Consider the following 13,812-nt stretch of genomic DNA (forward strand, 5'->3'; position numbering starts at 1 on the left):
ACACACATGCACTGTGCTGTACATCTGAAACTAACACAACACTGCAAATCAACTATACTGGCATAAATTAACATTCAGGAAAAAACACAGTAACATTTTAAATCCTAGACAACAAATATATAGTAAAATGTGACCATTTTATTTTGTGATGGTAAGGTTATAGAATATTTTTATTTTATTTATTCTGTATATTCTTATTTGTTCCTGGAGTGAAAACTCCAAGTCTCTAGCCACTGGACTAGGACTCAGGTAATTCCCCTCATTTACTATTTTAAAATAAAGAATTTTTAAATTTTCCAACCTGTTCGTGGTCTAACATGAAACATATTTCTTATCTATTCTCTCTTGTCCTCTTAAAGGTTAGGGTTAAAATAGAAGTACAGAACCCTTTCCTTCTATTTCTATTGCAAGAAGTGTTATATAAAATTTCCAAAGCTTTAAAAATTTTCCTATTTCAGAACTTTAATCACTACAGAAAATAACTAAGGACAATACACCTGATATGCCACATCTCCAAGGTAAGGAGACTAAATAATATGACACTTTAAAACAATGTAAACTAAGTACTACAACTTAAGAATGTTTTTTCCCCAAGTCCCCACAGATTTACAAAGATTACCCTGGGCAGAGCAGAAGGTGGGAAATAGAGCAACTGTTTACAAATCCACAGAAACAATAAACATTAGAAGTAAAAAGAAACTAGACGATTCGGAAAGCTCTAACACTTGTAAGAAGAGTTATATGTTTCTGAGCTTTTAATATTATAACATGCATATACTGAACGGGTTTTTCTAAGACTTAACTAGCATTTACAAATATTTGTGATGGCTGGTTTTATAAGAGCACATTATAGTTTCTGGTATAGGAATAAATGTGATTATCCCAGGTGTAGGAGAAAGTCGTGAACTAGTTCAGACGAAAGTAATCACCCAAGGAAAACACGCCACCTTCCTTTCCTCCAAGTCCTAATCTAACGATGTGATCTGTAGCAGTCCTCTGACTGCCCCACCCGGCCCCATACAAAGGCACTAGGAGGAGTGACAGCTAAGGAATTACCATTTCCTACTTCATCCAGCTTTCCCTCTTCCTTGACTGTTTTCTTATAAATTCCTAGATATGGAATTGCTAGGTAAAAAAATAACAACTTTGATACAAACTATCAACTCGCTCTCAAGGAAGATTAAACCAATTTATATTACCAGTACCAGCCAAACCTTTTTATTTTTTTCATTTTTACTTTATTTTTTCTGGCTGCACCACATGGCTTGCAGGGGCTTAGTTCCTTGACAAGGGACTGAATCCGTGCCACAGCAGTGCAAACCCAGAATTCTAACCACCAGGCTACCAGGGAACTCCTGTGCCAGCCCAACCTGTGCCTCTCTAGACTAGTTACATAAGTTATGGTTCTGACTGACCTGGAATGGAATATTATATAGGCAATGATTTTTTAAAAATTACTTGGGATGTGCACTGGTGGTCCAGTGGCTAAGACTCCAAGCTCCCAATGCAGGGGCCCAGGCTCAATCTCTGCTCAGAGAACTAGATCCCACATGCCACAACTAAGAGCTCACATGCCACAACTAAAGATCCCACACGCTGCAGCTAAGACCTGGAGCAGACGAGTAAATAAATATATATATATATAAATATATTTTTTAATTATTTGGATCTATACATATATTCAAGTGGCAAGTTGTCCACTACATATTAAGTGCAAAGAAATAACAGAACAGTATACACTGTATGGCCTAAATTATGCAAAGAGGGAAGTGCATCTAAATACTTAGAAAGGTAAATAAACATGCCTGCATATGCAGAGAAAACTCTGAATACCCGAGAAATGCACCCAGTGGGGTTAAGTCTGAGGGCTCAGAGGAGAAAGTCACATTATATCTTTTTTTTTTAAACCGTGACATTTACTTTCATAATTAAAAAGGGCAAAACACAAATTTATATTTTTACAAAAAAGAGTGAACAGACACGAGATAAATGATCAGTGTTGATCAGGATATGCAATGACAGGAATATACAGTGCTGGAGTAAATAGAAATAAACGTGGGACAGCTCTGAAAAACAATTTGACGTTACCTGCTAAAGGTGAAAATGTATGCACCCTATGGCCCAGCAAACCCTCTCCTAGACACTCAAACTTCCTACTGTGTCCTCAGACCTGCAGTTTAGTTCAGTTGCTCAGTCGTGTCCTACTCTTTGCGACCCCATGAACCGCAGGACGCCAGGCCTCCCTATCCATCACCAACTGCCAGAATCTACCCAAACCCTTGACCATCAAGTCGGTGATGCCATCCAACCATCTCATCCTCTGTCACCCCCTTCTCCTCCTGCCCTCAATCTTTCCCAGCATCAGGGTCTTTACAAATGAGTCAGCTCTTCGCATTAGGTGGCCAAAGTATTGGAGTTTCAGCTTCAATATCAGTCCTTCCAATGAATACCCAGGACTGATCTCCTTTAGGATGGACTGGTTGGATCTCCTTGCAGTGTAAGGGACTCTCAAGAGTCTTCTCCAACACCACAGTTCAAAAGCATCAATTCTTTGGTGCTCAGCTTTATAGTTCAACTCTCACATCCATACATGACCACAGGAAAAACTATAGCCTTGACTAGATGGACTTTTGTTGGCAAAGTAATGTCTCTGCTTTTTAATATGCTGTCTAGGTTGGTCATAACTTTCCTTCCAAGGAGTAAGCGTCTTTTAATTTCGTGGCTGCCAATCACCATCTGCAGTGAATTTGGAGCCCCCAAAAAATAAAGTCAGCCACTGTTTCCCCATCTATTTGCCATGAAGTGATGGGACTGGATGCCATGATCTTAGTTTTCTGAATGTTGAGCTTTAAGCCAACTTTTTCATGCTCCTCTTTCACTTTCATCAAGAGGCTCTTTAATTCTTCACTTTCTGCCGTAAGGGTGGTGTCATCTGCATATCTGAGGTTATTGATATTTCTCCCAGCAATCTTGATTCCAGCTTGTGCTTCATACAGCCCAGCATTTCTCATGATGTACTCTGCATATAAGTTAAATAAGCAGACCTCCAGAATGGTCTGCAAAAATAAGCAGCTTGCACCAGAATGCAAACCACCTACTTCACTAATAAACATGCTGTTTAATTCCACTGCCTTTTTTTTTAGTTTCCATAGCAAGACCTTCTTGATAAAATATGTACCGCACCAGCTCACAGTCTGGTGCAAGCTTATCTCACCGGGGATTGCCGCTGTGAGTACCACTGCACTAGGAAAACCTGCGAACACTCACTGAAGCCCCTAACAGGAAAAGTCTGGAAACAGCTTGATATTCTATCAACAGAAGAATGGATAAATTAATTGAATATATTCATGTAATTCATAACCAAGCGAAAATTCTACTTAATTGGTCACATACATGAAAATGGGTAAGTCTTAGGAAACACACATACACACAGAAGTCGCTCAGTCGTGTCCGACTCTTTGCGACCCCATGGATTGTAGCCCACCAGGCTCTTCGGTCCATGGGATTTTCCAGGCATGAATACTGGAGTGGGTTGCCGTTTCCACAAAGAATGGGTTAAAAAAAATGAATCAAAGAAGAAAATATACATTTTTACTTTAGATACAAGTTCAAAAATACCCAAACTAAACAACTTTATTGAAGCAAAAGGGACCACGGAAATTCAGGATGAACTTAAAGGTTACAACAACAACACTCTTTTAAAAAAAATGTGTGTGGTAAATACACAAGTGTACATTGTTTACATTATTTTTTATACCTTACATATAGCCCATAAATAGATTTTTAATACCTGAATATTTAATAAAAACTCTGTAACTGGATGAATCACCAGTGTTCCTCCTTCACCCTAGTCCCTTGCTGGGCTCCAGCTTACCTGATAACTGGGTGTCACAGAGTACTGAATCCCTGTGGCTGACTGCATGGTCTCAGACACCGCTTCATACACGGGAGGGGCAGGGGCAAGCACCCGGTGCTGGTGAGGAAAAGCCTCTGCGCTACCAGGAATCCGACGCTGCTGGGCCGCATACACCGGTGACTCCTGGTCATCCAAACGTCGCTTCATTCTGCGCTCATGCTCAGGGATGCACTACAAAACCTGCAGAAACCAAAAGCAACCACATGCAAACCAATTCGCACTCCAATATAACGTGTACAACCAGTTATCCAAAAGTTCAACTCCTGGAGTCAGTGACTGTCTACTGCATCTAGAGATGATCACCGGGTAGTTTAAGTGCATGGGGACCACACACTCCCAACAGTGGACCGATAGCCGAGAGACAAAAATGTAAATAATAACCCAGTTTGAATTACCTTGATACTGCAGAGTTGAAAAATAGCCTCCAATTTAGAAACACACAAATACAGCTTTCTTTATTCTCTGGTTTTCTCAAGTGCCATCATCCCTAATATTAATTATTCACCAGCTCTAAAAACATTCAAGTGTTTCTTCCTAACTCCTCTCAAAAGCTAGCACTATAATTGTGGTCTAATTTTTAAAGTATGAAATGTTTCAACAATTAAATGGTATCACAGAAAGAATACTAGGCCAGTAGTAAGAGGACAATGGTTGTAAACTTGCCAATTCAAGAAACTATGTACATCCCAATAAGCTCCTCCTTCCATGTAAATTTATTTCTTCAAAAATGAAATAAGGTTGAAACTGACCATTAATAAGGTTTCTCCTTATATTCTCAAATCCTAAAGTGATTCCAGAACCCCCCAGTTTAATAATCCCCCTGGACGGGAATACTTCCTTTCCCGCAGCACACTAAGTCTAGTAACACTCTGGCCAGGAATCCAGATGGGTCTTTTCGGAGCTTTTCCAACATTGGTATCATTAATACAAGCATATCAATAAGAAAGAGAGCTCTAGTCAGCCAAAGACAAAATGGGGCCAAGCCCTACCACTTTTCTGGTCACAAAACATAGCTTAAGAAAGATACCGCTGCTGTGGTGAGAAGATTAAAAATACAGTAATAGACTTCACAAGCCACTCCCTTTCCATCTAAAGCAAGATTCTTTTTAAAGTCGGGGGGTGGGGGGGGCGGGGAGTGGGTTACCTACTTTCTAAACACACCCAAATCTCTTCTCCTCACTTCCCGGGGAGTGTGCTTGCCGTGAGGGGAAGCACTCCTCACAAGGACTCCTCAAGGCTGCTTCACCTCGAGGCTGCTTCCCCTCTTCTCCAGCCTCGCCATCATCTTCAGCATGCCTGTCACAAGGGTGCTCGCCCCTGAAAGGGCGTCTTGGGTTGTTCTCACACTCTCACAAACCTAAGTTAGCCTCTGACACAGGAGCACAACTGTTTCATCTGCAAGCCAGCCATTTTCAATATTATCTTTCTGTAAATCTCAAGCCATAATTAATCTTTCTGCTGATGATACTGTATTTTTTGCTGTGAGGGATATGAGATCTTAGTCCCCCTACCAGGGATTGAACCCAAGCCCTCTGCATAGGAAGCGTGGAGTCTTAACCACTTAATCACCAGGAAGTTCCTATTGACTATAAATTTAGATCAAAGGACTGTCTCCCAAATTTATATGATAATATGTTGAATTCAGTTAACTGGAGTTGAAAACATACTGCTGATGGCTGCCGAGGGGAAATAATTTAAAATGTCTTAACTGATTATGTCTTCCTAGGCTTTTTAGTATGAAGTAGCATATTTAGCACAGTATTTCAAAATTTTTAAGACATAATAAGTTAGAAATATAGACTTACACATGCTATTTGGTACTTAAGAACTACCAGTCAACTATGAACACTCAATCTCAACCTATTTGGGAGTAAGTCTAATAAATGGACAGAGTAAAAAGTCTTAAAGACTTTTTGGCTGTTACTTCTATGTAAAACCCATGATCTAGATCACAGTTTGATCTTGGGTTCTACTGGCGTGGAACCTAGATGCTTAAACACACCTGAGATTAATCCCCAGAACCAAAAGCCAGTCAATACCTCATAAATGGAAAACCAAATTTAGATCAGAAGATCAAGGCACAGACTATGGAAAAAAAACTAGAGTACCTGTCAAGACCTGGATTCTAGTCTGAACTGACTTGAAGCTATGTAACTTTGGTCCTGTCTTCTTATTTGCAAAAGGATGTAATTAGACTACTCTGTGCGTGCACACTAGACATGTCCAACTCCTTGCCATCCCATGGACTGTAGCCCGCCTAGCTCCCTTCTGTCCATGGAATTCTCCAGGCAAGAATACTGGAGGGGGTTGCCATTTCCTTCTTCAGAGGCCCTTTCTGACTCAGAAATTGAACCTGAATCACCTGGATTGGCAGGCAGCTTCTTTACCACCGCCCCACCTGGGAAGCTATTCCCAAATGCTGGTCTGTGGACAAGTCTATGGGGAGATGAAAAAGAAGGGGGAGGAGGCTGCAGTGAATTTTCCAAAGGTTAAGTATTAGAGAACTATGCTTTATTCTGAGATCATGTCCTATCTTTTAGCTATTAAAATATCATTTCCTTTATAAAGTGACTGTGATTCTATAAAGTAGTTAACTTAATTTGCCTCTAGAGTTTGCCTTCCAGACCATCTCTATGATACTGAAGAGGCTGCCCAAGGTCTGTACTTTCTGTGAACTGCCCTTTGCTTCTTTAACAATTGTCACTCTTAATTCTATTCCCGAAATGATTCTCAAATCAATTGCTTCTCCCCTAGTCATACAGGCAACCCCTCATTTTGGGACCTTATCGTCCTTTGTTACCAACACCTTCCAGCCTCTCTCCCATCCAGTCTACACTGCTTTTAAAATGGTTGGCTTCAACTGCAAATCCAATCCAGTTGTAAATCCATCAATCCAGGATTTCCCTGGTGGTCCAGTAGTTAGGACTCGGCCCCTTACTGCTGAGGGGCCTGGGTTCAATCCCTGGTTGGGGAACTAAAATCCCACAAGTCACACAGTACAGCAAAAGAAAAAAAAACCCCCAAATTCCTTAAGTTAGCCTTCAAAATTCTTTCTCACGGATTGTGAGGACAATTTAACTCACCAATTATATCCTTTCAATCCCACCCTATCATCCAGGTTGTCAAAATGACTTTCCACTTCCCTAAAGAAGCCTGAAGTCTGTAAGCTTCTTCAAGACAGAGTCCTTCCCAACTTTGTCTGTATTTCTCACCTTCCAGACACTCATCACAGATGCTCAAATGCTGCATATGCAGAAGGGAAAGATAATAATTAACATAACAGCAGCATATATTGAGTGTCAATTTACTAGTAATAATTTAATCCATTCAATAACCCTGTAAGCAAGGTGCTACTATTCTCTATTTTATAAATAAGGAAACTGAAACACAAAGATTAAGTAAATTGCCCAATGTTGCACAGCTATGAATCCACGAAACCTGCCTCCAGAGCCTGTATTCTTAACCATCTCACAATCCTACTTCACACAGAAGAGAAGACAAACAGGAAAGAAGAGTTCCTTTACTAATTTAACACACACACACGTTGAGCAACTTCTGCTTTAACTTCTCACACACTTACTTACTTACTTACTCATTCATCCTTTCTTCAGCCTTACCCAACAGCAGGCATGCTCTGGCAACACTCATTCATTCATTTAGCAAATATTTAGATATGAAGGTGGTATATGAAGATATGAAGGTGATTTCAACCCATGCCCTAGAAAACTTTGAAAGCTAGTTGGAGGGACTTTCCTGATGGTTCAATGGTTAATTAAGACTCCATGCTGCCAATGTGGGTGGGTGGTGGGGGTGGGTTCAATCCCTGGTCATGGAATTAAGATCCCAGCTACCATGAGATGCGACAGAAAGATTAAAAACAAAACGCTAGTTGGAAAGACCATATACAACCTCACTAGTAATATAAAGTAAAATGATTACCCAAAGGAACTAGCAAAAATTAAAAAGAGAATGATGATGTTCAGTGTAGGTGAGAGTACATGGAGACACTACTGGTGGTAATTGGTAAAGACTATTTGGTTGGCAACTTCCAGGCTTTTATTAAATTTTTAAAGCAAATTGAAAATGTGCATACCCTTTAACCACCTAACAATTCCACTTCTAGGTCTCTATCCTATACATCTGCCAAGTATATTTACTGCAGCAAAATTCACTGCAGCAAAGTATGAAAATTTTAAATGTCTATCAATAGCTAAGTAAACTGGATCATCCATATTTAGAAAACGATGTAGTAATTAGAAGGATTAGGGTTCATCTACAGGGAAAGGCAGAATAGTGAAAAAAATGAGCTACAGAGTATATACAGTGTGCTCTCAACACAGACACAATGTACTTTTTAGATTTCGCATTTCATTGTGTGTAAATTCTAGAAACAAGTATTGAAGTCTAGATAAGGAGATGCATGCTCAAGCACTTAGATAAAAGTATAGAGAACTCCCTGGAGGTCCAGTGATTAGGACTCTGTATTTTCACTGCAGAGGGCCCCAAGAGAGTGTACCAATGTCTGAAATGTTCTTAGAATATCACCAAGAAATTAGTTTGGATTAACAGATGATGGAATGGAAAGATGGATATATAATAAAACAAGTACTGTAAAAACGGAAATAGTAAAATTCAGGTAGTGTGTGTATGTGGGTGTCAACTATAAAGTTGTATCAAGTCGTGGGAGGAAAAGCTAATAATACAAACTAGTTCACAAGTGATACAAACAAGCACTATCAACTGGGAAGGGAGTAGAAATGTTACACTGAGAAAGATCCTATACGGAGCAGGTAATAGTTATATTTTGAAAATTAGGGATGAACCATGGGAGTATACAGGATGAATTAAAATATTATAGTAACTTGGACTTATAGGCAGTAAATAGCTATATAAAATTTTTGTCAATTTATCCATCCTACAAATAGTTCCTGAGTGCCAAGCCCTGTGCTTAGGGTGGGGGCCCCAGCACCGACAAGGACGTTCCCTGATCCACAACAGCCAAGTCCTGCCCATCTGATTGCTACCAGCTCCTCACAACCCTGCTGTGGACTGAGCACACTCAAAAGCCTTCTATCTGAAGGGAAACTGATAATCAAAGAAATTAAGCGACTTATTCAAGGTCACATAGTTGGTTAAAGGAACAAAAAGGTAGATACTCTTTCTCCTTGGAATACATGATGTATCTGGAGTAGAAATACTGGACAGACCAGAGGATCCTCCTTATAGAGAGGTACAGTATAATTCGAAACCATAAAGTATCTGAACACCAGATGATGGAGCCGCAAGAGTTAGAAAACTACTTTCAAGCCCCGATTCAGTTGACATGATTTTCATCTGCGACTATGGTCTCCAACTGTTTCAGATTTGGAGGTTACCCTGTTATCAAAGCTCTAATCTAAGAAGGCAGAATTTAAAAAGAAAAAAAAAAAAGCACTCTAAGGGATAGAAACTAGTAAAGAAAGCCGAATGTGAACAAACAATAGCACAGAACACTAAAAAGTCATCAGGTCATTTGTTATAATAAAAAGTGGGAACAGCTCCAGATCATCAGGCAAAGTAATCATAATTCCCAAATAAAGTAAGTAGAGCAGGATAATTCTGACATTGCAGGGGAGTCTTCTGGAGCAGGACAGAACAACGAGGCGCGAACGGGACACAGTTCAGACAGAAGGGCAGGGTAAAAGCTGACCCACTCAGGACAAGAAAAATAAAAGCCAATTTTCTAGTTTTGCAAACTAAATGTCTTTAACCACAATAAAGTGTTGGCCTCTGAGAAATCCAGAAATTTCTTCATAATTACTAAAATCTAAATGGAAAAGTCCAACTTTAAAGAATCTTTTAATTTAGATTAAATTTCACACATTGGCTTAAATGCAAACAATTTTTTCAGTCAAGATAAGTTCAAAGTAATAGTGTGCATGGAACATACCACCTTATTATGGAGGGTTTTAACACACAACCTTCTTTTTGAAATGCACTTAACTTATGGCTGACCCTTTAGTGCCTCTTGCTTTTGTGTCGGTATTATCTTGAATTAGGCATACTTTAAAGATCTTTTATTTATAGAGTAAAAGAAAAATCTAAAATTATTCTCTCCTACTACATCACATGAAATCACATAAAATGTGTCCTGGTCAGTTTTATTTCAATGAATACTCTTGAAAAAATGGAAAGTTTCTCTTAAAAAGTAAAGAAATTTTTGCCAAAGCACAAGTGACTATAATTACTTCAACCCAGTAAAACTCCTGTCACATTCTACTTCAAAATCTGTCCAAAAAATCCACTTCTGGATTTAAATCTGCTAGAAAGTGAAAAAAATGTTTCCAGAATGAAAAAGTCAATCCATTTAGATTTCCCACATTACTTAGAATAATCACTCAACAAAATTAACAACCCATTTTCCTCAAAATACCACAAGATATGATGCCCAAGCCTCCCCTGAAACGTAGTTTCACATTTCCCTGAAGAGGCAGTTCCCCAATCTGGGGAGATTCTGCCCCCTCCAGGGTGCATCTGGCAATGTTAGAAGACATTTTTTGTTGTCACAATTCCAGAAGAGGGGTGCATCTTATGAATGGAGACCAGGGACCACACACTGCAGTGTACAGGACAGTTCCCCATGACAGAGAGTGATTCAGTCCCAAATATTAATAGAGCCACGGCTGAGAAACCTGGATTAATATAATGACAATCCCATTTGATATATACCTTTTGTGAGCTTTGGTGAAGTTATGTCATACTACAGCGTGACAACAATTTTTAAAAAGGTGATTCAGGACAATCATCTTGTATGTGCAGATGCTAACACTGCTTTCTTTACAACATGTGATTTACCTTTAACCCCAGTATGCCAGAAAAACTTATCATTAAACATTTGAGCTAGAAACACCTTTATTAGAAATTTCAGTGAGAATTTAAGCTGCAAATCCAAATTTTTAGTCCACATCTCTCTGATTTTGAAGATATGCTGCTGCTGCTGCTAAGTCGCTTCAGTCGTGTCCGACTCTGTGCGACCCCATAGACGGCAGCTCCCCCATCCCTGGGATTCTCCAGGCAAGAACACTGGAGTGGGTTGCCATTTCCTTCTCCATTTGAAGATATATATAACCAAAATAAGCAATATCCTTTAAAATGCAACTGACTAGCCATCAACTGTCATGCACAGACTTATCTCAAGTAAAGTTCTAGCTTATTATTACTTTGGGGTTTTTATTGGTTTTTGCCTTCATATCATCAAACACAACTTTGGGCATCTGTCCATTTACAAACTGTGTCAAGTAAGTTTTGGTAGAAGAATACCATTGTACATCCTTTTAGCAAATTGGAATGGTTTACACTCTTGTTGAAAATACTGCATTCCTAAGTCCTTCTAGTTGAATGATTCCTGGATGAGGACATCATATTCTAGCCTGCACCCTACCCTCAGAAATATATTGTCTACTCATAAACTCTTCAGTTTGAGAATATTCATCTAGGATATCATCATCTAAAGCCTCAAAGTCATCAGCTTGGCTTATGCAATCAATTCTACCATCACCATCATAGCCAAGAGTGTTGCTATCTGTTGCATTGTTATTGTTTACTCACTAAGTCATGTTTAACTCTTTTGCGACCCCACAGACTGTGGCTCACCAGGCTCCTCTGTCCACGGAATTTTCCAGGCAAGAATATTGGTGTTGCCATTTCCTTTTCCAGGGGGTCTTCCTGACCCAGGGACTGAACCCACATCTCCTGCATTGGCAGGCGGATTCTTTACCACCAGCCACCAGGGATGCCCACTGTGCCCATTACTTTCATCTGTTAGTTCCTCTGATAACTGTGAAACGTCTTCCTCTGTTAGTTTTCCTCTTTGCCATTATTGGAGGAAAATAAAAGATTACAGGTTATGAAATATGTTGAATGAAAGCTTATAAAAAACTATAAAAATAGCAGCATAAAGAACTGTCATCTACTCTTCACTCAGATAACTCAATTGGTAATATCTTACATAATGTTTCAGATGGCATCCCCCAACTTCTTTTATACTTTTTTGAAAGATGCTGTAATGCTTTGGGCAAAGCAGTAAGAAAACTACAGTAACGATGACTTAAAAATTTACTATTGTATCATTCTTCTAGGGTTTCCTAGGTGGTATAGTGGTAAAGAATCCACCTGCAATGCAGGAGATGAAAAAATACAGATTCGATCTCTGGATAAGGGAAGATCCCCTGGAGTAGGAAGTGGCAACCCACTCCAGCATTCTTGCCTGGGAAATCCCATGGACAAGGAGCCTGGTGGGCTATAGTCCATGGGGTCACAAAAAGTCGGACACAACTGAGTAGGCACGCATGCACACAACACATCCTTCTAGGCAATTCATCATTCTTCCACTTATTATTTTAGGTGGTTTTTTTTAGCATAGTTGGGAATAATTGATCAGTAATAATAAAGTAATTCCTAAGATGATGAAAGACCAAAATGCTTCAAGATATAGGACAACTAAGGTCATCAAGATCCTACAACATAGGTCAGATGTATAAACGGTAAAAGCTAGAGCCAGTTTATTCCATTAAAAAGAAAATAAGTAGATTTCCATTCTTTAAGACCTTTAATAAAGAATAAAGTCATGAAATATAAATTTTTACAGGTAGTTAATACTGCTCAAAAAAGAACTCAAAAACTAAAATTGGGTCTAACTGACACTGATGTTATAGGCAAAAAATGGACAAGAAATCATTTTCTGATTTGATCACTGTATTGTAGTTTTATGTAAGATGCATTTGGGAGATCTGGGTGAAGGTTATATGGCAATTCTTTGTATTATTTTCTCAAGTTTTTAAAGTCTAAAATTATTTCAAAATGAAAAGTTTTAAAAACTGAATATTAACAGTAGAGGAATTTTAAAAAAGGAAATCATTGTGTATCCTTCTTCTCAAGGACATTAACATTTACTTCGTGTGACAAGGTTTCTATAAATTAACTGGCAAGTATAAAACAACAGATTAAGTATAACAGAAGTTATGTTAGCTGCAGCTTTAAAGAAAGTATTATAAAGAACAGAACTCAAGGTGGTTCTGTGGATGATAGATGTGCCACTCACCTCATATTCCCTCTATTCTATTCACTCTATTTCTGCCCCCACACAGACATGGGCACACAAATCTTTAAGCATCACAGTCCTCCACTGTGCTTAGGATAGTGTTTTGCTGTGATGGAAACCAAATCATTCATTCACATATGAATGCAGCCTCTAATATTTAGTAAGCACATACTATGTGTCGGGCATTGTTCTAGGAGCCAGGGATATAGATGTAAATAAAATAAAACAAACTTCTCCTTCCTCAGGAAGTTTACATGTTTAAAAAAATATATTTATTTACTTGCCTGCGTCAGGTCTTACTTACAGCAGGCGGGATTGTTACTTGTGGCATGCGAACTCTCCACTGCGGCACGTGCGATACAGTTACCTGCCAAGGGATCAAACCCAGACCCCCTGCACTGGACCACCAGAGAAGTCAGTCCCAGAAGTTTACATTGTAGTGGGAGAAATAAGATAACAGTGTTCAAAATATTAGACAGTGACACATGCTAAGAAGAAAAAGCAGAGGAGAATTTTTGAAATTTTAGGTAATAATGACCAAAGAATATCTCACTAACAAGGTAACTTATGAAATGAAGTAAATGAAGTAAGGGGCTGGCCATGTGGGGATCAGTAGAAGAAGCATTACAGGCAGAGGGGACAGCAAGTGCAGACTCTGACGTACATATGTGCTTGGCATTTTCCAAGAAAAGGGAAAGAGCCATGTAGTTGGAGTAGAATGGAGGAAAGACAGACTAGTAGGAAATGAAGTCAGAAAGGTAATGGAGTTGGGGGTTATGGGTAGAGAGTACACTTTTGTTCTCAGAGGTCATAATAA

General features: G+C 39.1%; 1 protein-coding gene across 5 annotated transcripts in view; it reads right to left on the minus strand.

Annotated features, from left to right (window-relative positions):
- Positions 1–13,812, minus strand: part of SIN3A (SIN3 transcription regulator family member A) — a 66,837-nt gene that overhangs the window by 41,250 nt on the left and 11,775 nt on the right. For all 5 annotated transcript variants that reach the window (XM_086363877.1, XM_086363880.1, XM_086363878.1 and 2 more), the window contains exon 2: positions 3,875–4,096. In XM_086363877.1, coding sequence (XP_086220003.1) covers positions 3,875–4,063 — 189 coding nt within the window. In that variant the 5' untranslated portion in view covers positions 4,064–4,096. The remainder of the gene's footprint in view (positions 1–3,874; positions 4,097–13,812) is intronic.

This window comes from Bos grunniens, chromosome 21 (assembly GCF_055505025.1).
Source record: "Bos grunniens cultivar Pamir isolate PY7600 chromosome 21, Bosgru_T2T1.0, whole genome shotgun sequence".
In the NCBI taxonomy this organism is placed as follows: domain Eukaryota; kingdom Metazoa; phylum Chordata; class Mammalia; order Artiodactyla; family Bovidae; genus Bos; species Bos grunniens.